This window comes from Sphaeramia orbicularis, chromosome 15 (assembly GCF_902148855.1).
Source record: "Sphaeramia orbicularis chromosome 15, fSphaOr1.1, whole genome shotgun sequence".
Taxonomy (NCBI): Eukaryota; Metazoa; Chordata; class Actinopteri; order Kurtiformes; family Apogonidae; genus Sphaeramia; species Sphaeramia orbicularis.
The window spans coordinates 41,243,662-41,266,821 of NC_043971.1; the positions used below are offsets into that span (position 1 = coordinate 41,243,662).

At 37.5% G+C, this 23,160-nt stretch overlaps 1 protein-coding gene across 2 annotated transcripts in view; it reads right to left on the bottom strand.

The window, feature by feature from the left end:
• Positions 1-922: 922 nt before the first annotated feature.
• LOC115434727 (leucine-rich glioma-inactivated protein 1-like) overlaps positions 923-23,160 on the bottom strand; it is a 28,650-nt gene continuing 6,412 nt past the window's right edge. Inside the window, exons 2-9 of one of the 2 annotated variants that reach the window (XM_030156820.1) lie at positions 19,953-20,232; positions 19,768-19,839; positions 17,340-17,411; positions 17,183-17,254; positions 9,665-9,736; positions 9,058-9,227; positions 3,733-3,897; positions 923-2,626 (exon numbers count right to left, since the gene is read on the bottom strand). In XM_030156820.1, coding sequence (XP_030012680.1) covers positions 1,809-2,626; positions 3,733-3,897; positions 9,058-9,227; positions 9,665-9,736; positions 17,183-17,254; positions 17,340-17,411; positions 19,768-19,839; positions 19,953-20,152 — 1,641 coding nt within the window. In that variant the 5' untranslated portion in view covers positions 20,153-20,232 and the 3' untranslated portion in view covers positions 923-1,808. Of the gene's footprint in view, positions 2,627-3,732; positions 3,898-9,057; positions 9,228-9,664; positions 9,737-17,182; positions 17,255-17,339; positions 17,412-19,767; positions 19,840-19,952; positions 20,396-23,160 lie in introns of those variants that run through there. The other variant, XM_030156819.1, reaches the window with a different exon arrangement.

The following is a 23,160-nucleotide window of genomic DNA, read 5'->3' on the forward strand; positions in this document are numbered from 1 at the left end:
ATAAAGGTGGAATCATGATTCCAGAACGCTATGTAAAAAGCACACCTCTTGTTCTGCAACCAAGGCGTTGTTTTGATGACAAATTGTGTGTGTGACCCCCACAGGCCATGTACAGTAAACAAACATATCAGAGCGACCAGAAAGATGTCGAACTGGGGAGACGCCGAGATCCGCAAGCTATTGTCACTTTGGGCGGAGGACTCTATCCATGCTAACATTTGTGGAACAGTGAAAAACTCTGGAGAGGTTAGCAACACCGCTATGCTCGGGGTATTTCTGATGTGCAAGTTATACATCACACCATACGCTGTGCTGTGTCACCACCCCTTTGATTCCGGAATGCAGGTCCGCTGTGTAAAAGTCCAGCCTGTCCCACCTCCGTTACTCCTTTGGCTTGGCTGTGGAAATTGGTCAATGGTGGTGAAAAGGTGGTATCACCATCTCACCTTTTTTCTGGGATCTCTGTGTAAAAGTGGCTTATGAAGCAAATCTGAGATGGTGTCTCATAGACTGGACCATTACTGTCTGGTATTGTTACATGATATGGTAGGAAAAGTGTAAAATAAGTCTGAAATACCTCTGTGTCTTGCTTTCTTTTTTACCTACATTTTTAGAACATATTTGAATACTGTGACTCAGGTCAAAAGACACTGAAACTCGGTTACATCCAGTGTGTTGTATGCCTCCTACCATTCAACACTATTAGACAGTCATGTAATGTTAGCAAGGAAGCGCTTGGATGCTAACATTAATGCTGCATTCCAGGCCGTTTTTTGAGCTCGTAAGTCACGACTTCAAACCACGACTCACGACTTTGTAATGTTCCATGCGAGTCACACCAAACTGCCTGAGCGCAAGGAATTGTGGTAGCTAGATGTAAACAAACCAGCATGGTGGACCATACGTTATGTTCATTTACAATCATTTCTATCGTTAAAGGTGCTTGTGCTTTGCTTATCTGAGGGAAACAGAGGAGTAAAAACGGCGCATAAGGCAAGAGAAGCTGTTCTACCTTTTATGTTATTATTATGTTATTATGTTATTTGGATATTTGGATACGTATTTGGTATTGATTTGTTCTTGCACTCATTGAACTGAAAACTAGCTAACTCTAGAGTCGCTGCTGATTATGCAGAACATTTACAGATAAATAACATCAGCACAATACCTTGTTTTAATAAACAATCTGCATAAACACCGCATCCATGGGGGCTGCAATTGCTATGTGACGTCAGAATTCGGAACTGGGAGGACACGGATCTAGTACAAGTTCACGGGTGGGAAGTCACAGGTTTGACTGCCATTCCAGTGCGTTTTCACCGGTAGAAGGTTGGAAAAACACGAGTTTCGGGTTGCCTGGAACGCAGCATATCTATAATGTGTCAGATATGTTTTTTTCTTATAAATATGATGCGATGTCAATCCATATTTTAATGATCTGTTGTCTTTTCAGTTGCTGATCAGTGGGGAAGCAGTGAAACAATCATCTTTCCTACCTTCGTACAATCTGAGCACAGCGATATCTATGACACCCTTCATGTGAGCTTCCACCCAGGGCATGATGTCGGCAGAAAATGGCCGCCATGGGAACATGGTCAGTGACATTTGTCTGAGGTGCATGTAGCTCTTCACATTTTACACGTTTCATGCACTGATTTCAAAAAGAATAACGCCTGCCATTCTCAAGTTAGGATCAACTGATAATCCCGTCCATTGTTGTTCAGCATTGGAAACTGCTGCAACTGCCAACTTCAGACACAGTAACCAGTCACATAAGCAATCAGTCAGAAAAGAAAAAAATCAGTCGTTCAGTTGCTCAGATCGATCACCAGGTGCTCGTAGATCTGAGTTTTTCCTTTGAAACTAGAGGCCAACAAAAATTGACGGTTGTCTATAGAGACCGGAGAGAAAGCCCTCGGTGCTTGGATGTTCAGCTCCTGGAAGTGGACAAACTCGCCCTTTTTGGTATCCCAGCGATACACCTGCGTGAAAGAGTAATCGCTGCCCAGGATGGCGTACTGCCAGTTGCCCACGGCGAAGGGCTGGAACACCATGGAGCCGCGAGAGGGCATGGTCTGCAATTCTCGGAAGAGGGCCCCGTCCCAGCGCATGACTTTGGAGTCGCCTATGAAGCGGGTCAGACAGATGAAGAGCTCGGATTTGACCTGAAAGTGCTTGACGGCGTAGACGTCCTCCATCTCTGGGATGTCGGTGCGTCTGTCGAACAGCTTGGTGCCTTTGTTCCACTGGTAGATGACCGGCCTCTGGGAGCTGCTGGACAGGATCAGATGAGGTTTGGACGAGATCTCCATGTACTCCACGTCTGTGTCTCGATACCACGGGTGGAGCGACTGGTGTGAGTAGAAACCATTGCCGTTCCATTTGTAGATGGTGGTGGAACCGGCTTTGGAGCTGTCTGCGATGACAAAAAAGGACTCTCCATCTATGCGGAAGGTCTCAACGTCATTTGGTTTGCGGATTTTAAGGATGTCGATGCCTTGGAGTTTGATGAATTTGTTGGCAGAGGTGTCACGCTTATAGATGTGTGAACCACCGAACAGCTGAGCCACTATTATAAAGAGCTGACTGTCAATGACCAGGGGTTTACAGATCACTGTGGATGTACCTGGTGGGAAATAAACAGAGGACAGCAGTGATGAGGTTGCATTTTTTTTTCTGGGTTTGTGTCTCCATCTAGTGGTTCTTCTCCCAAGCTCATACTTGTCTTTTTTTTCTTTTTTTCCAACCTTTGTTTATTTGGAGTTTTATAGAAACTGGGCAATGCAAACATTGTATCATATGTGACATCAGTTGAAAATAAATTGTTGCACAATTTCCTTTTTTTTTTTTTTTTACATGCAAACAAACCCAAGAACAAGAACAAGTACACCAACCTTCTCCATTAACAAAAACAAACAAACACAAAAAAAGCCCCCCCCAGAAAACTAAACAAACAAACAAAAAGGCCTTGAAAGGTTCACATTTAGAATATTGATGCGGTATGTCTTATACAAGGTGCATTACTGAATAGAAAAAACAAAAAGAGGACCTGGCGGAAAAATTACCATAAAGGTCAATCTGGAACAAAGGGGAAATTTGTTTTCCTGACTAGTTGAAACAAAGTAAAGTAACATAAAGTGTCGTTCTAATTTTTTCCAGTTTGAGGAAATACAGGATGTCTCTGAGCCAGTGAATAAAGGAAGGGGGCTGTGGTGATTTCTATTTCAGGACAATTACCCTTCTTGCAAGAATAGTCATAAATGCAAGAGAATTACCTTAAGAAAACTCAAAAACTCATACTTGTCTTACAGATTACAGTACATATCTGGGAAAAATTAAGAGACCACAAGAAAGTTCCAGACCTGAACCCACTTAAAACCTTTGGATTGTGATCAGGAGGAACTTGAATCATCAAAAACCACAATACAATACTAAACCGCGTACATTTTTCCAGTAGGAATAACACAAGGCAACAAAACAGTAACGGGGATGCTTTCATGTTTAGATGCAATTACTGCATAGTGCCTCAAAAATAAGGATTAACTTCTGACTTCTTCCAAAGTAAAACATTAGGATTGTGTTACTGTAAACACAAATACTTTGGAATTTGAAATAAATGCTATCCATGGTTTAAAAAAAAAAAAAATGTTAGTTTTTCTCAAGCATATACCTATAAATCCTAAAATCTGAAGTTTTTCCTGGTGCTGCTGTATTTACAATATCATTACTTACTGTCAATGTCATCAAAGTTTCTGAAGACCATCTCAACATGATCCCATTCCAGGAAGCTACATTTCCCGATGAAAGGCTGCGCAAACACCACATACTGATCGCTCCCAAAGGAAAACGCTTCCACTGATATAGATTCGAACTTGAGGGACTGGTAAGATGCAAACTCTGCAAGGAAAAGACACAAAAAGTGGTTTGTTGGAAAATAACCATCTATTAAAACAAAGAAGTGTGGAAGGTTTGCTAACTCCTCTGTAATTCAACCTATGTCAGACGTGTTTTATAACACAGGTACAAATGCATGATTTACGACGACTAAATGAGGGATAATGTCATGAATTCACCATGACCTCATGAACAGATCTGTGGCGTTATGTGATTACTTCTTACTAGACCATTGTTTATAGTATATAATAATAGATCTATGCATGTTTGATCATTCTCTATTAAACAGAATATTACCTGTTCTAATATTACAGGGTGTCCACGAAGTGTCTTTACAATGTAGAAAACTTATTACAAAAGCAATTGATGACATATGTTAATCAGATTTGTTCTATGTACTTAGTAGTTATCAGAACTGGAGTGGTTGGTGTGGGGTCATGTTTAATCGAATCCTTGGCCCATTTTTCTTCAACGAGATCAATTACTGCAAACGTTTACCATGACCTTTTGACTGAATATGTGGCACCACAACTGGATGACCTTCAACCAACCATCATTTTTCAGTAGTGATGTTCAATACCACGGATTTCCTTTCCAATTCGATACCAAGTAAAATTCAGACTAGTATCAGCGATACCGATTGGATTTTTTGTACAAATACATTTAATGTCTGGAAACTCAAAAAAAAAAACTGTATTTCAAATCACAACTTCATAAAGAATACAAGACATGGGCGTAATTATTGTTTAATTGTCAAAAACTACTTTAAAAATAAAAACTTGCATATTAATTCACAATGCATGAACGTGTTAACATGAAACATGAAAATACTGAACATGTAACACTTCAACAAAAGCATCCAACATCGACACTTTCCCTCATTCACAAGTTTTTGTTAAGGAAAAAGAGCATATTTACTGTTTTCCCCTTTAGTCTGTTCTGTTTTTGCTCAGTATAGACTAAGAGTCAGAGTTAACTGACTGAGAAGTGTGACGCAGTACACACTTACCCAGGCGGAAGAAGAAGTAGTTCCCACCAATCGCATATCATTTGGACAAAGTTCCAATAGTTTAGCTACTTTCCGCTGTGTTCCTGATGTACATGAGCTCAAATGACCAAAGAATCATAAGTATGGATATGTTGATTTGTGAATCGATTCTAGGGTGTAAAGATCTGGTATTGGAGATATCAATATTTCAGTATCGATCCGCACGTCACTATTTTCCAGGTAGATGGTGCACCACCACATTGGGGACTGCATATTGGTGGGTTCCTAAATCAAACATTTCCAGACCAGTGGATTAGAAGGGATTGTTCAATTCACTGGACACCTCGTTCAACAGATATCACTCCCCTGGATTTCTTCCTGTGGGGTTATGTTAAAGAGGTCATGTGTCGAATAAAGATACGGGACATAAATGACCTGAAGCAGAAGATCACTGATGCCATTAACGCCATTGATGAGTTTATGATACAGCCAACATGACAAAAAATCCAGTACCTTCTTCATGTGCTTCGTGCAACTAATGGTGTTCATAAAGAGGTGCATTAAATGAGGCAAAAAACTTCAATATCTACTTTTTATTTTATAATAAGGTCCACAGATTTGTCTATTCATTTGCTTTTGTAAATTTTAAAGAGACTTCATGAACAACCTGTATAATAAAAAAATAATTTTCTTTTAAACCAAACAAATCATCAGAGGCAAATATTTACATGTTGCTGCTTGATACCAGATGTGAAATTCATGCCCTAATGTCCTAAAGGGGTTTGTTGTAAATCAAATCAAGTGCAGTATCGCCTCAGTGAATTTTTACAATAATGTCATCACTGCAACCAACAGAATGCCAAGTGTCACCGTGGAAACGTTTTTTTTTTAAGTTCCGTGGGTAATATTTAACAATATCTGGAGTTGCTGCAAAAAATGTCACTAGAATCAGAATTTGTTTAGTCAATTCTGGACTTTTAAGTTATGGTGATAGTAACTCTGGTCCACACTCAGATACAGTAGTGACAGTGGTGTATATTTTCTTTCTATAAAATGGCAACAAATACAAGAGGAGGTCCACTCGGAGTTACTGCAGAAACATGGTGGACTAGTAAAAAGTTTGCAAAAAATGAGTCCTATTTTCATATGATTATACACCAATGGAAAAATAATCATGTATTATATTCCACTTCTGAAATTTGATCCTCCTTATTCCCACTAGACCAATATGACATGGTCTTTATCGTAATGTTTCCTCGTCATTCCGACTGTGAACAGATCCCTCTAAAACATTACATTTAAGAAGTCTAATGAAAGTTCTGCGAAAAAATGTTTTCAATCCTTCAGTCAAAGCTGATGTAAATCATCAGCTGTCTGACCTCAGATGAATCCAGCCTCTGTCCCAGGGATGTCGTGGCTTTTATTATAAAACATGACATTTTATGTAATGAATGAAGTGATTGTGATTTAAGATTCCTTTAAAGGATGATTAAGTAAGTTTGACGTAATCACATAGAGTCACAGTCGGGTCACTGTGGATGCATTAAACCATCATGAGTCATGTTTTAGTCATGTATTATTCTGATGTATGCATGATCTGTACCCTGTGGTTTGTTTCCCCTTTGACTTGAGGATGGAGCCCTCAAGTAAAATGTCAAGTAATGTTTTGTGTTGTGATTCTCAACATCTAGATGTGAAATCCTCTGAATGTAGTGGGTTACTGATTATTATTACTCGACATATTACTAAGAGGTTTTGGACATTACCAATATTAATAACAGTCATCAACACAAAAAGAGCAGTCTTTTTTTATTCAGCATCTACACTGCAAAAAAGGGGTGACTAAAAACAAGATAAAAACACTAAATCTGAGAAAAAATGTACTCAAAACAAGTGAAATATCTGTCCATGCAGCATGTGTGTTCACAAGGAGTCCTGATTGTTGCATTTTCTGATGTTACATTTTCATTATATATATTTTCACTTGACAAGATCTCTTGAATTATGATTGTTAAATCTAGAAATAAGCATGTCTACAGATGTATGAACACCACCAAGTATAAAACACCAGCCAAGCATGGTAAATACTTTTTCAGCTTCTGTGCGTGATAGCTTTTTGGTTTTTTGGCAAAAACTCTTTAATTACCTTCACACATGTTATATTTCATGTGGTCTTGAGTTTGTTTACATGCTATAGAGAGCTGATGACCCACACCTTCCAGTGTGCCCCTTGAGAACTTTGGAAAATATTAGGGCTGTCAAAATTAGTGCATTAATGCAGATGAATCCATCATAATTAATCTGATTAAAATTTTAATGCAATTAACCCATCTGCAGCACAGAATGACTCTGAACATCTCTGCCAATGCATTTCAGGCAGTTTTTCCAAGTAGCGTTACTGTCGTGCATGAACAAATGGGCAGTAGTGACAGGCAGCAGAACCAACCCATAAAGATGGGAGGCGCTACACATCACGTTGGCCCTCTGGATGGAAATATGAAGACAAAAAAAAAAACAAGACAGAACAGTTGTTTTGTTTCAAGTTGTTTTGCTGAAACTGTTGAAGGTGTTGAATAAATATGTTAAGTGCACATATATTCCCTTCTTTCTTGAGTCTGTGAAACGCGATTAATATAGATTTAAAATGAATGATATTTAATTGTGATTAATCGAAATTAATCTACAGCAAACCTGGCTGTGGCTCAGGAGGTAGAGCAGGTTGTCCACTAACCACAGGGTTGGTGGTTCTAATCTAATCCTACTCTGTCATAGTCATGTGTCCTTGGGAAAGACCCACCTTGCCTCCGGGGCCACTCACACATGTATGAATGTGTGGTGGTCAGAGGGGCCGTTGGGGTGGACTGGCACCATCAGTATGTGAGAGTGAATGAATAATCAATCCAGTGTATGCGCTTTGAGTATGCATAAATAGAAAAGCGCAACATAATCCATTATCTATTATTACTCTGCTCCCTGAAGGGGAGGAAAGAGGTATTGTTCTTGGTCTAATTTGTTTGTTTGATTGTTTGTTAACACTCTAGCAGCAAAACTATTAATTGAATTCATACCAAATTGGGTTTGTAGATTACCAGTGACCCAGAATAGATGCCATTACATTTTGAGAAAAGTAGGTCAAAATTAAAATTTTTTATGAATTTTTTAAATCTTTTTTTTTTCCCCATTGACTTACAATGGGCAAAATTTCACTTGTCTGTAGTGGCGAAACTGCTGGTTTTATTCATGCCAGATTGGGTTTATAGATGCTAATGACCCAGAATAGATGTGCTTACATTTGGGATAAGTAGGTCAAAGTTCAAATTTTTATGAATTTTTAAATCTTTTTTTTCCCTCCCATTTACTTATAAAGGCCGAAATTTCAAATGTCTATGAAAAAATCGATTTTGTTTCAATTTACTTCAAACTTGGCACATATATAGAGGCAGTTGATATGCTAACATCAGCACATGCATAGACATGATGACATCAGCTGGATCGATTCCAAAATAACTTACAATACTTGTGAGGGGCGGGGTTTGTTGTGCCTGGCACCACTTGTTACCTCCATCAAGGAACGGCGGAGGTCATGTTTTCGTCAGGGTTTGTCTGTCTATCTGTCTGTCTGTCTTTTAGCAAGATAACTCAAAAAGTTATGGACGGATTTGGAGGAAATTTTCAGGAAATGTTGATACTGGCACAAGGAACAAATGATTAAATTTTGGTGGTGATTGAGGGGGGGACTGATCTGCCTTGGTGGAGGTCTGCGCTCTCCGAGTGCTTTTCTAGTTATTATTCTTCTTCTTCACATGTATCCAGACTGTACCATAATACAGAGACTGAGAAATGTATTTGTGTGATCATAAGAATGTTACTAAACCATCTAGCCTAATGTTGGTCTAAGACTTTTGTACAGTATTGTATGTGACTGACAGCTTTAATTACACTCTGTTATGATCAGTGTTATGTTTCCATCAAGTGTGACTCCACTGCTCTAATCCATGGCTCCCCACAGAAGCAACACAGCAGCTGCTGTAATGGTGATATTTTGGCTTCACTGTTCCATAGCTTGGAACCACTTAAAGGTGCAGATGGAGGGAGTATATTATCAAATTCCTTTCATTTTCATCTTCTGCAGCATTCATTTGAGAAACCTACTTCTACATTTGGTTTTGATGTACCTGTTGTGATGCAGTCAAAGGACTGAGGAACCAAATCATTGATCTTCTTGTCCAGCTGAGAGGCCGGACCTTTACAGTAAATCTGATCCACAGTGGCGTTGGTGTTATAGATCCACTCCACCAGCCACTTCAGCTTACAGTCGCAGGTGAACTGGTTCCCCCGCAGGTCTCTGAAGGGACAAAAATCACAACCCGCCTCATCTTACAAACACTCAGAAACAGTGCAAATAGCATGGCTTTTAGTGTCAAACCCTGCAGTCACTAAAGCGGTGTGTTACTGCTGCCAGCTCCACTCACTGCCTCCTCATAGCCATGCACCGTCCTCTCATTAAAGTAAAAAAAGGCATTAAGAAGAAGGAAATAGATTGCGAACCATCTCTCCTCCTCAATGCCACATGTAAATTTAATGACTTTATATGCAGTGACTGCCTACGCGTTTTTCAAGCCTGGGCTGAAATGAAATAATGATACAGTGTCTCTATATATAGCAGACTGTGGAGAAAAACCTACAGTATCCACATTAGCATTCATTACAGTGCATATATTTGTTATGCAAAGCTACGCAGGTTATGTGTTTATTTCACAACAGCAGACGATTCACACTTACACTTTTGTCAAAGCCTCAAGGCCCTTGAACAAATCTTTGGGCAGGGTCTCGAGATTATTGTACGCCAGACTCCTGCAAAAGAGAACAGAAACAGCCATGAATCAGAAACATGCGCCACTGTTTTTACCTCATCCTCAAATATAAATGATGCAGCTGTTTTATTTCTGGATTTTTCTTTGTGTTGTTGCAGTTGAATGTGTGGAAATCTGCTGGTACAGTGTGTCACCCTGGAGATCGAAGGAGGAACATTGCTTATTGTGAGTTTGAGGAAACATTAGGCTATTTTTAGAAGTGCCTCCACAGCCATTTTACGGCTTTTTCTGCCAGTGTGGGAAAAAAAGAGGAATATAGTGAACCTTACTTCTCTTTCAATGGAAAAATAATAAGGTTAGAGCAAGAAATGCATACATTAGTGCTTAAAAATTTGCAAAAAAGAAACAAGTACAGTAGTTGGCCTTGAGCATGCTTATATTAATAACTTGGACTATGATGGCTTCAGTATGTGCTTTAGAATTCTGTTAACAGCTGCAGGGTGCTAGAGATAGGCCAAAGCGGGAATAAATCTTACGTAATGAAAGCTTGTCAGCATTTCTTTGAAACAAAACAAGTCCACACCTGCAGACAGATTACAACACTTTGAACAGATACTCATAAAAGGAAGCTTTGTTTCTTTCTTACAAGGAAGTGATGGTAGTGACATTTTAGTTAATATTCACACGCTCGATGCTGCGTGTACTTCTCACATTGTGTACTTGAGTAAAAGTAGTGATAAGATGCTCTGTTACGAGGTGAAAGTCCCGCATTCGAGACGCGAACAGAAGCAAAAGTAGAAAAATCTTAAAATATATGACGTAAACACCCAGAACAGCCCATTTCAATGACTTATCGTGGCATAATTTTACACCACAATACATTTTCCTTCGTGATGTTAAATGCGTGATGCCTCCATTCCTCTCTCCTTGGATCCTCACTTTGACTCCTCCGCTCACATCTCTGGTGGGAAGAGCGAATAATGGAGGCGAGGAGTGGAGGTGAGGAGTCTAGGAGCTATAACTTGAGAACTGAGACGAGGGGAAAATGTCTCAGTGTTTTGCAGTTTTCTCTACTGACATTCAGGCATGTTTAGATATCGAATGTTTTATGATTTTTTTTTTCCAGTGTTTTTTTTTTTTTTGTAACTTATATTTTATTAGTTTTAAAAGAACAACAACAAAAAGAAAACACAATAACATAAATAAATCTGGGTAGCACAGTCTTATCAGTTATTTTGCTCATATAATGTCCATTTTTTCCACTTTTTGTTCATTTGTGGTTCTTGTAATCGCAATCTGTGTGTTACTTTTTCCATTAGAAATATGTCCTTGATCGTAGTTATCCATTGATCCTTTGATGGCGTGTTCATCTTCCTCCAATTCCTCGTCATACATTTTTTTGCAGCTATCAACATCACCTTTACCAAATATTTATCGTATTCACGTATAGTGCCATCACCAAAGTTGTATAAATGAAGAATTTCAGGTTTCTTCGGAATTGTGTGTCCTAATACTTGACATAGGACATTGCAGATCATTTCCCAATATTCCAAAAGTTTTGAACATTTCCAAAAAACATAAGAATGGTCAACATCCATCTCCCCGCATTCTCTCCAACATTCCTGATGCCTCTGTAACTGTTTACTTTTAAACTTGGGTGGAATAAAAAATCTTATAAGGTTTTTCCAGGCAAATTCCCTCCGTGTCCGAGAGCTAGTAGTTGTATGATGGAATTTCCACATGTTTAGCCAATCTATATCATCAGTTTCTGTATCAAATTCTCTTTCCCATTTCACTTTTACATAGTAAGTTGTTTGCTTATCAAGATTTATTAAGGCTTTATATAATGCTGAGATTATCCTAATATTACTATGTTTATATGCTTTAGTCATGATTTGAACCACATTGCTCTCTTCCATGGAGGGTCCCACCTGTATTTCCCCTTTATAGTAGTCTCTCATTTGAAGATAATGGAAAAAAATCATGTTTCTCAAATTGATATTTTTGTGCTAAAGTTTGGAAACTCTCCAGCCTCCCATTATTTTCCAGAACACACCAAGCTGTAACTCCCTTGGTTACCCAATATTTATAGTTTTGGTCAATTTTGGATGGCATAAATTTACTATCATATGCTATCCATTTTAGTTTTGTTGCATGTCTTTGGACTTTATGTGTACGCAGCATTCCAAACCAAATATTAAATGTATGTTTAGTTTTTCCAGTGTTTTACCTCTAGGTTACTGAAATATTTTACTGCTTTGCACATGTTTGGAATGTTTTGGTCTTTCAACTGTCATCCAGTTTCTACAGCTTTCACTGAGGATCAAAACTCGGTCTTTTAACTCAAAAGAAATACCAATTTGATATACACCATGATATCATTGTCACGTGATATCGTTAGATTTAGTATGATGACGTTTTTAGCTGTATATTGTCCAGGAGTGCTTTAACACATAAAGACTAGTGTTACTTTTATAGCAGTTTTCTCTCTATTTAACCTTTCTTAAGGGATTTATCTCCATTGTAATAAGGTGTATCAAAAAAACACTATACATTTTGAAAAATTAACCCCAGTTCCGCATTTGATCATTTTTGGAATTTTCTTTTCAGGACGTCGGTAGATAGGGGTTTGGTGGATATTTGCCCAAATTTACAGACCCAGGTTTTCATGCATAAGTGAGCAGGGGCAAATTGCGCAATCCAAGTTAAAACTGATTTTAGCAAAGTAGCGGTGGGATTTAAATCCAATCAAAGGTCATGGGAGGGGACAATGGGCATCCATCTTGTTTTCCACAAAATTGCCAGGTTACAGCATTAACACTTTGGCCACCATGTCAGTTTCATTTCTTTACCCATGTCAGCTGTTCCTGCCTTTCAAAGTTAATTCAACTTGTTTAGGCCTGAAATTGTCACTGTTGAGCCACATTATGTAATAAATTCCCATTATGTAATAAAAGTTCAAATTGTAATAAGAATGTCACGTCATCTTGTAATAAAGCCGTATTATGTAATAAGCTGACGCATTTTGTAATAAACTACGTCAACGCATTATATAGTAAATTTTTTCACATTATGTAGTAAGTTATTACAATTTGAGAATTTATAACAAAATGCACTTGACACATTTTTATTTTAGAAAAAATGTAATAACATGGTTCATTATGTAATAACAATCCAAATTAATATAATTTCAGAGCAATTTATAAGAAATTAGTCACAGGAGCTACAGGTAATGGAATCAGAACTTTAACCACACAGTTTAAAGATTAATTTAGTACATTACATTTTCCTGAAAATAAAAACATGTCAAGTGCATTTTGTAATAAATTTCTCAAATTGTAATAACTTACTACATAATGCGAAAAAATTTACTACATAATGCACTGAGGTAGTTTATTACAAAATGCGTCAGTTTATTACATAACGCAGCTTTATTACAAGATGGCGTGACATTCTTATTACATTTTGAACTTTCATTACATAATAGGAATTTATTACATAATGCGGCTCAACAGTCACTGAGGACAGGCCAAGTTAGGGTTAGGGCTAGTTAACCTGTAACCTGGAAATTTTGTGGAAAACAAGATGGAGGCCCATTGTCCCCTCCCATGACCTTTGATTGGATTTAAATCCCACCGCTACTTCACGCAAACCAGTTTTAACTTGGATTGCGCGATTTACCCCTGCTCACTCATGCATGAATCTGTATTTGTTATTTCTATATACTTATTTCTGTATCTGAATCTGGGTCTGTAAGTTTGGACAAATATCCACCAATCCCCTACCTACCGACGTCCATACAAGAAAATTCTAAAAATTATCAAATGAGGAACTGGGGGTAACTTTTCACAATGTATAGTTTTTTTGATACACACTGTATTATCATCTGTATTTTGCTTTTTTTTTTTTTTTTTGTGAAAATCATGCCAATTTACTGATCATGTATGTTCATAAAAATTCTTGAGGGTTATTATATCCGAAACAGCGAAAACTGAGTTTTTCAGTAAAATATGTCATGAACTGAACATAAACCCAGTGTATCCATCCACTGTCATTGATCCAACTCAGATTAAAGTTAAAGGTTATTAGATCAGCAACAGAGAAAACTGAAGAAAGACTGACTTTTTCAGCAAAAATGTCATTAACTGAACATAAACCCAGTGTATCCATCCACTGTCATTGATCCAACTCGAATCAATGTTGTAGAAGATGACGGTGTTTCTACGTTCGCTACGGAGCCTTTGAACGTCCAGATGGGTCATATCTGATGACCATGAAAAGACGACAAACTGCATTTTACACTAATTATTTACATGTATTGATAGGATTAGTGGATCAACAGATATTAAACGTTTTACATCAGTTAACAATTTTGTTCGATGGTGCTGCCACAGGACAAAAATTCTATATTCACCTTTCAGTATACTATAATTCCAGTGGTCTGAAAGGAAATGACACTTCTGTATGTGTTTTCAGGCTGTATAAAATCTTCCATTGTGTAGGCTTTTGTCTGATTGCACGTTTTCATACACATAGGAGGGATAAATACATGACTGACAGCTGTAATTACCAATCACTGATCAGATTCTGCTGCTCTACTCCATATCTAACAGTCGCTTGTAAAAGTGGCTTCTGTCTTCCACACATTAATCTTTTGTATGTGGACTGAGAGGACAGAGCTGCAGGAGGATGGAGTTTATTTTCACATTCTGCCTTTTTAACCCCCTGATTTCAGCTCCTGCAGTTTTAATATTGCAGCTGGTTAATGGTGGGCCCAGTTGGTTTCTGTATATACTGTTCCACACGGTAATTTAATGATACATTATCATTTATGAGTAGATTTTCATTATCTGAGATGTAGTTGTGGTGGTTTCATCTTTAACTGGACCCCAGTGAGTTCAGTTATGAGATTACTGTTGAAATCGTAGTTGACCTTTAATTTCACTTTCATTTTTCCTCTTGGATTTCTTCTCTACTCCCACGCATGTCAAGGGAAACTAGATGCTTTCATTTCTGGTCATTTGGTAGGATTGTGCAATGTTTGTTTTGACAGTCATCCTGGTAACCGCTATCGAAATTATCCTTATAAAACCTTTGGCCTTTCCTCCTTTCCTGTTAACCCATAAAAAGCCAAACATCCACCAGCGACCAAAATCATCTACTGATATAAAATGTTTAATACCTGTTGATCCACTAATCCTATCAACACATGTAAATAATTGGTCTAAAATGCAGTTTATAATCTTTTCATGGTCATCAGATATGACCCATTTGGGCGTTCAGAGGCTCTGTAGTTACCATGGAAACACTGTCATCTTCCACAGCATTGATTCACCAGTAAAACCCACGGAGCTGGATCAATAACAGTGGATGGAGACACTGGGTTTATGTTCAGTTAATGATATTTTTGCTGAAAAAGTCAGTCTTTCTTCAGTTTTCTCTGTTTCTGATATAATAACCTTCAACTTTAATCTGAGCTTTAACCCTTTCATGTGTACTGGTCACTACAGTGGACACTTATTCTACAGCTGTTCTCTTGTATATTCATGGATTTTGTTGTTTTGTTTAGTTTTTTTTTTTTTTTTACACATATCTTTATTAAAGTTTTAAGACATTACGTATCGTTTCTGACATGAATTGGTAACATTGTGTAGATCTCCCCTGAGTGTAATAGTTATAGTTTTCACACAATTATCAGTAAATGCATGTTTTTTCGCTTCAAAAATTAAATGCATGGTGTCCAGCTGAGTGAATATTTTTGCAACTTCATGAAAAATAGGTTCCTAAGAATTTTTATTATTATTATTATTATTACTATTAGTTTTTTTTTTTATCTATATATATATTTTTTTTTTTTACTTTTTATTTATTTATTTATTTTTCATAAGAAAATTTTCAGTTGCATTGTGTTTTTTCATGCCTAAAGAGGAATGAAAACACTCAGGAAAAAAATCTTGATTAAGGTTCTCATAATTCGTGCATGAAAGGGTTAATGAACATTTACATGATCAGTAAATGAAATATAGGAAAATAGATGATTTTCATTGAAAAAATGCAAAATACAGAGGATAATATTATAATAAATGGTGATAAATCACTTAAAAATTTGGGAACTACCACAAAAGCAGCGCTAAGTCTTTATGGGTTAAAGACGGATTTCCAGATTTATAACCCTGTGCCTTTACTTTTGAGTTTCCTCCTCCACAATAGTGTTCAAAGGTTAAAAAATTAGAAAGACACTTGTTTGGCTGCTAGTAATCAGTAAATCTCAAACTGAGTATCAACCTGGATCATAATGAAATGCTGTTTCTTGTCGCAGTTTTTCCATTTTTTAACTGTTATTTTCTGTCAGAGTCAGTAAATCCAGTTGTGTAACCTTATATTAAACATCGGCCACTATCACAGACAAGTTTTGTTAATTTTTTTACAACATTCTGTCACTGCCTAGATATAGATGCAATGAACTATATGTATGAAGTATGATGATGAAATGATGATGAAATTCTTTATTCAGTCATCACATAATAACCAGTGTCGACAACAACACTTCAAACACTACAAACATTACCAACAGGTTAATGACTGAAAAGGCACAGGCAGAAGCAAAATGCTTATATTAATGCCTGTCCTACACAACAAATTCAACTACCCAGCATCCAATATAGGAAGAAAAAACAAAACAAACAAAAAAACAAACAAACTATGTATCCAAGCAAACAAGCGAAACATAAAAAGGTGAAAATAAACCAAAGAAATAGAAAACTTAACCACCAAATTAATGGTAATTTAATGTAGAATCAAAAATAAATAATTTACCTATTACTTATTAGATCTTAACAATTGTATCCTTCAAAAATTGCCTTACGTATCCGTTTTTTAAATATCAAAAATGGGCTACACATTCGTAAATCCATGCTGGACTCATTCCATAGTTTAACTCCAACAACAGATATACATCTTCTTTTTGTCTCTTTTTTAGTTATTTTTATACAACAAATTTACAAACATCTTGCAAATCATATTTAGACTTGTGTTGAGAAGAACCTTTGTACACAGACGGGGAGTAACTTTAATTTGGCTTTATACATTATTTGCATTATTTTATAGTAAACCAAATCATTAAATTTCATAATATGGGATTTCATAAACAATTCATTAGTATGTTCATAGTAACCGGCCTTATTAATAATACATATGGCTCATTTTTGTAAGAGGACTATAGTATTTACAGTTTTTTTATATGTCAAGCCCCACACTCCCACACAATATGACATATAAGGAAGTATAAGTGAACAGTAAATTATATGTAGTGCCTTGTGGTTGAGTATAAATGAAGTATAAGTAGCATAAAATGGAAATACCAAATGAAGTACAAGTACCTCAAATCTGAACTTGAGTTTAACAATTGAATAAAAGTACTTTCCATGACTGAAAACACTAGTATTTTTTTTTTTTTTATCATGAGAAACATAAAGTGTCCACTCACATATGCACTAAAGTTTTCAGGCCTCGGAAAGCGTTCGGCGATATCGACTTGATCTGGTTGTTTTCGATGAATCTGGGGAAGGAATGTAGAAATAAATGCATCAGAAGAAGAAGAATAAAGTCGATCTAGAGGAAAGTGATAAGTTTGTTTTACTCACAGATACTCCAGATGAGGAAGACCCAGGAAGGCGTCCTCGTTGATAGACTCCAGGTTGTTGGCTGTGAATAAACTGTGGCAGAGTGTTCCAGTTAAACACACACACACATATGTTTGACTGTCTACGCTCTAAGACCCCCCCATAAATAACATACTGTCCATCCATCCATCCATCCACCCTCCCTCCATCCATCTCTTCCTCTCTCCTTCCTTCCTTACACTGACCCACATCCATCAACGACAGGGATCAATGATCTACCGGGATTCCTGCAGTCTTGTGTGTTTATTTTGAAGGACACCGTGACACAGTTAATACACACACACACACACACCCACACACACACATACACACACACTCCCCCATGAGTAAAGGGGATTCCCTCTACAAAGGAGGGATTCCCTGTAAATCACACACAGATAAGGGAACATTTCAGACAAACACTGGCTGATTGCCAAGAGAAAACACTCCCTGAGAGAATCATAGGGTGGAATAATAGTAATAAAAGAATGACCACACACACACACACACACACATACCCCTCCCCTATTTTGTTGCTCAATTTCTGGCACATCCTCTAGATCAGGGGTCTCAAACATGCGGCCCGGTGGCCAAATGGTTCGCCAAAGGTTCCAGTCCAGCCCCTGGGATGAATTTACAAAGTGACAAAATTCCACAGTCTTGAATTGAATTAAGCAAAAAAAAAAAAAAAAAAAAAAAAACATTTAGCTTGAATTAAGGAAAAAATGTTGAATTAAGCAAAAAAAAAAAAAAAAATCTTCAATTAAGTAAAAAAAAAAAAAAAAATCTTCAATTAAGCAAAAAAAAGCTTGAATTAAGGAAAAAATGTTGAATTAAGTAAAAAAAATCTTCAATTATGCAAATAAAAAAAAAGCTTGAAATAAGGAAAAAAAAATGTTGAATTAAGCAAAAAAATCTTCAATTAAGTAAAAAAAAAAAAAACTCCAATTAAGCCAAAAAAATCTACAATTAAGCGGAAAAAAAAAAAAATCTTAAATTTAGCAAAAAAATCTTGAATTAAGCAAAAAATCTTGAATTGAGCAAAAAATCTTGAATTGACAACTTCAAATTTTTCTCCTTGTTTTAGTGCAAAAAATAACATTAAATTCTGAAATTATTTACATTTACAAATTATCTTGTAACAATAAAACGTGAATAACCTGAACAAAAATGAACAACCTGAAATGTCTAAAGAAAATTGAGCACAATTTGAACTATTTTCTGCCTGTTCCTCAGTGTTTATTGTCTTTGTAGATCTGATCCATAATGCACAAGTAGAAATGATAAGTTGAAGCATAATATTGTTAAAATTGCACTTATTTTTCTTAAGAAATTTAAGTTTTTTTTCAGGTTATTCACATCATTTTTTGTTTGGATAGTTTAGAAAAGTATGTATTTTCATAATTTCATGTTTTTTTGTCTTTACACCAAAACAAAGGCAAATATTTGGAGTTGTCGTTATTTATGGGTTATTATGTTATTATTTTACTGGAGATCAAATCAGGCTGAATGTGGAACCTGAAAGAAAATGAGTTTGACACCCCTGCTCCAGATCACAGGTGTCAAACATGCGGCCCGGGGACCAAATCTGGCCCGCCAAAGGGTCCAGTCTGGCCTGCGGGATGAATTTGTGAAATGCAAAAATTACGCTTTAGATATTAACAATCAATGGTGTCAAAATCATTTTAATTCAGGTTCCACACACAGACACATACAGTCCAATTAGATTTTAACTGGGTCAGAACCAGTAAAATATTATCATAATAATAACCTATAAATAATGATAACCCTACATTTTCTCTTTGTTTTTTTGGTGTAAAAAAGTAAAATTACATGAAAATGTTTACATTACCAAACTATACTTTTATTTTAAAAAAAAAGTGAATAACCTGAACAGATATGAACAAATGGAAATGTTTTAAGAAAAGTAAATGCAATTTTATCAATATTCTGTCTGTTACTAAATGTTCTGTGCGGTTGTAATGCACATGTGTTAACGATAAACTGATAAATTGAGGCAGAATATTGTTAAAATTGCACTTGTTTTTCTTTAGACAATTCAAGTTGTTTGTGTTTTTCAGATTTTTAAGGTAACTTTGTAGATGTAAACCTGATCATAATAGAATTCTACTTTTTTCACTGTTATTATTTTACTGGTTCTGCCCACTAGAGATCAAATCAGGCTGAATGTGGAACCTGAACTAAAATCAGTTTGACAGCCCTGCTCTAGATGGTCATGTGAAGAACCAGTAAATGGAGATGTCTTAAACATGGCGTTGGTCACCTCACAAGGGACTGACAGCATGCAACAAAAGACTTAAGAACACACACACACGCACACACGCACGCGCTCACACGCACTCACACACGCGCGCACGTACGCAAAAAAAAAAACACAGAGGTTTCTCACAGAAGGTGCAGGGCAGGCGTGTGGATAAAACTCTCTTTAGGGATTTCAGTGAATTCAGACTTGACGAATGATCTGTTTTAGGAGGGAAATGAAAACACACTGTTAGAGGTTTGGCTTGTGTTTCAGTTCCAGTCCGAACATCAGAGGAGAAGGCAGGAACATGGAGACTGAATAAAGACACTCACAGTGAGATGACATCGGGTGGAAAGCTGCGTGGGATGAGTCCTGCGCTTTCGCACAACGCGTTATCTTTGGTGCATGTACATGATGAGGGGCAGCGGGGCTGTCTTGCTCTCTTGCCGTTTACTATTAGAAGTAAAACAGACGACAGCACAAGTAAGCCGAGCCAGGATACTGTTTTGGGCATCTTGGTTGTGTTTCCCATCCTGTGCGCGTTGACGCAGCCCTAAACACGCATGAACCAGGGTCTTCGCTGTGGTTCCTCCTTCTCCTATTATCCTTCTCCTCTGCTGCTGCTGTGGAAGTGGATGTGGATATTCGAGTGGATATGTGGAGGCCAAAGTCAGAGACGCGCGGTCGCTCCGTGTCTCCGCTCTTGTTTATTTTGTCTGACGCGCCGTGCGCCACCACCGCCGCCTCAGCCGCAGCCGCCGCTCCTTCAAGGTGTTAAAGAAAAAAAAAAAAAAAAAAAAAGAAAAAGAAAAAAAAAAAGAACAGACCTCTGAGAGAGAATCAAGCGTGTGCATATAAGGGGTTGAACCTCAGGAAAATAGCAGCTGGCTCGGTGACGGTGCGAAAGCAGGTGGGGATCCCAGCGGGAGCAGACGGAGGGAGCAGCATCTCCATCCAAAACCACGCCTATGTGATTTCAGCAAACGCCACCACCACTACCACCAGTCCCCCTGTCAGACCAGCTCATGCACGATTTCGGCCAATAGGCAAATGGAATGGTGTAAAAATCTTTTGTGGTGAATCAGCTGTGGAAAAAACTGCTCCCTGACATGAGGCAGCACATCCCTTCTCCTGCCTATAGCGCAGACGCACACGGGGTTTCTATGCGGGATGCGGGTGGGAAAACCCTCGGAAGGAAACGTTATCATGGAAATATTAGGTATCCGTGCTGCTGCTCTCCTCTCATCCTTTTACTGCACATTGCACAATCAGTAGAATAACATGACCACAGCCCATTTGTCTCCTTCTGCAGCTTCACACGTTTATGGTGTCTGTGTGGTTTCCATGGCAATCAGTGGATCCACAGTGAAAAACCAAAACGTGATTGCCTTGTGATGGAGGGGTGTGGGGAAGCCCTCCTGTCATCTATTGACATCTGCTGTGTCTCTGGAAAGTCAACCCCATCCCCCATCAGCCCACACACACAAAGGACAGGTTAACCCAGTCCATCTGTAGTGGCTCCTCCAGGTTTTCCACAAACAAACAAACTCCACATTTTCTCCTGTTTTGTTATCACTTATTTCATCATTAACTCATTCATTTCATTTCATTTGTTTGTTTATTTTGAGCATTTACAGAATACATGCAAATTCAAAATTCCAAAAAAAATCATTCATGTATACTCGAAAAGGAGTGGGAAGAAGAAAAACTTATTTAATCCCACCCCCATTCTCATCATCAAATAACTGAACATAATAACATTTTAAATACTCACTCCTGTCATTTGACTTCAAGCCAGAACAATGAACAAAATAGGCCTATACCAAATTAGAATTAACTCATTTGACAGCATTTACATTGCATAACCAAAATAAATGTGAAAAAAAAAAAAAAAAAATAGAAACAAAGTACATTCCTGGTGGTGTTCTACAGGTAACAGTTAACCTTCAACTTACATGATAATAATTACATACCAACAATGGTAAAAACAAAAAACTACAATACTGCTAGTGGTAAAGAACAGCAATAATTACATACCAACAATGGTAAGAAAAAAAAAAAACTACAACAGCACTAATGGTAAAGGGCAGCACATACCAGCGATGGTAAGAACAATAGCAGATGGTAATGGACAACACAGACCAACTAGATAAGTAAGTAAGTAAGTACAGCTTTATTTATATAGCATTTTTTAAAACAACATGTTACGAAGTGCTTCACATAAAGAAGAGATAGATAAGAACAAATAAGAAAGACAAGAATAAGAAAACAGATTCAACATGCAGATACAAACTTTCTGGCACAAGCAACACACACTGAACGAACACCATGGCCACATACAGGGTGGGGAAGCAAAATTTACAATATTTTGAGGCAGGGATTGAAAGACAGTGTATGACCAATTAGTTTATTGAAAGTCATGAGAATTTATTTGTCACAAGAAAATTGACATAATAGAAAATGTTTTTATTCTATGTGTCCTTCTTTCTCAATAACTGCCTTCACACACTTCCTGAAACTTGCGCAAGTGTTCCTCAAATACTCAGGTGACAACTTCTCCCATTCTTCTTTAATAGTATCTTCCAGACTTTCTCATAATAGTTTTGCTCATAGTCATTCTCTTCTTTCCATTATAAACAGTCTTTATGGACACTCCAACTATTTTTGAAATCTCCTTTGGTGTGACGAGTGCATTCAGCAAATCACACACTCTTTGACGTTTGCTTTCCTGATTACTCATATGGGCAAAAGTGTCTGAAAAGGTATGGATAATAGTGTTAGGTATGATTATGACATCAATATATGTTTGGTTTCAAAACAATTGACGTAGTGCCTGCTGAGAAAAAACAACTAAATGTTCATTGTAAATTTTGCTTCCCCACCCTGTATGTCCCAAACAACCCCTAAGACAGACCCATAACCAACACTTAAAACACCAATACACAGACACAATATAGATGTAAACAAACTTCCATACACAAATATATACGCATACGCACACACACACATACACTACACTGTCCTGATTTAATGAAATGCTTGTTTATAAAAGTGAGTTTTTAAGAGCCGCTTGAAGGTGTCTATAGAATCTGATGACCTGCTGAAATGGGGAAGACTATTCCAGAGGGTTGGGGCCTGAATTGCAAAAGCATGGTCACCTTTTGTTGAGAAGTTAGAGTGGGGGATGGATAGGAGGTTAAGGTTTGATGAGCGGAGTGGTCGTGAGGGTGAGTAGGAACAATGAGATGAAGAATAACAAGCACACATGAACATATAAGACAGAATACTGATGTAACATCAGTTTTAAGACCCTCCATCTTTATACTGGGACCCACTCAGCTCTGATCTTATGCGGTTTTATTGCTTCATATGTGCCAGACGCACTCTGATAGACCCTATAAGGTCTAGTCCAGCATCTCATCTCTCAGTTGTCAGATGAATTTGTTTACTCCCAGCCTCTGCCAGGCCCTCATGCGTCACACTGTTCTGGAAAGAGGCATGTGCAGGAGTTGGAAAAGGCCCCTCGGCCCCTGATGTGAT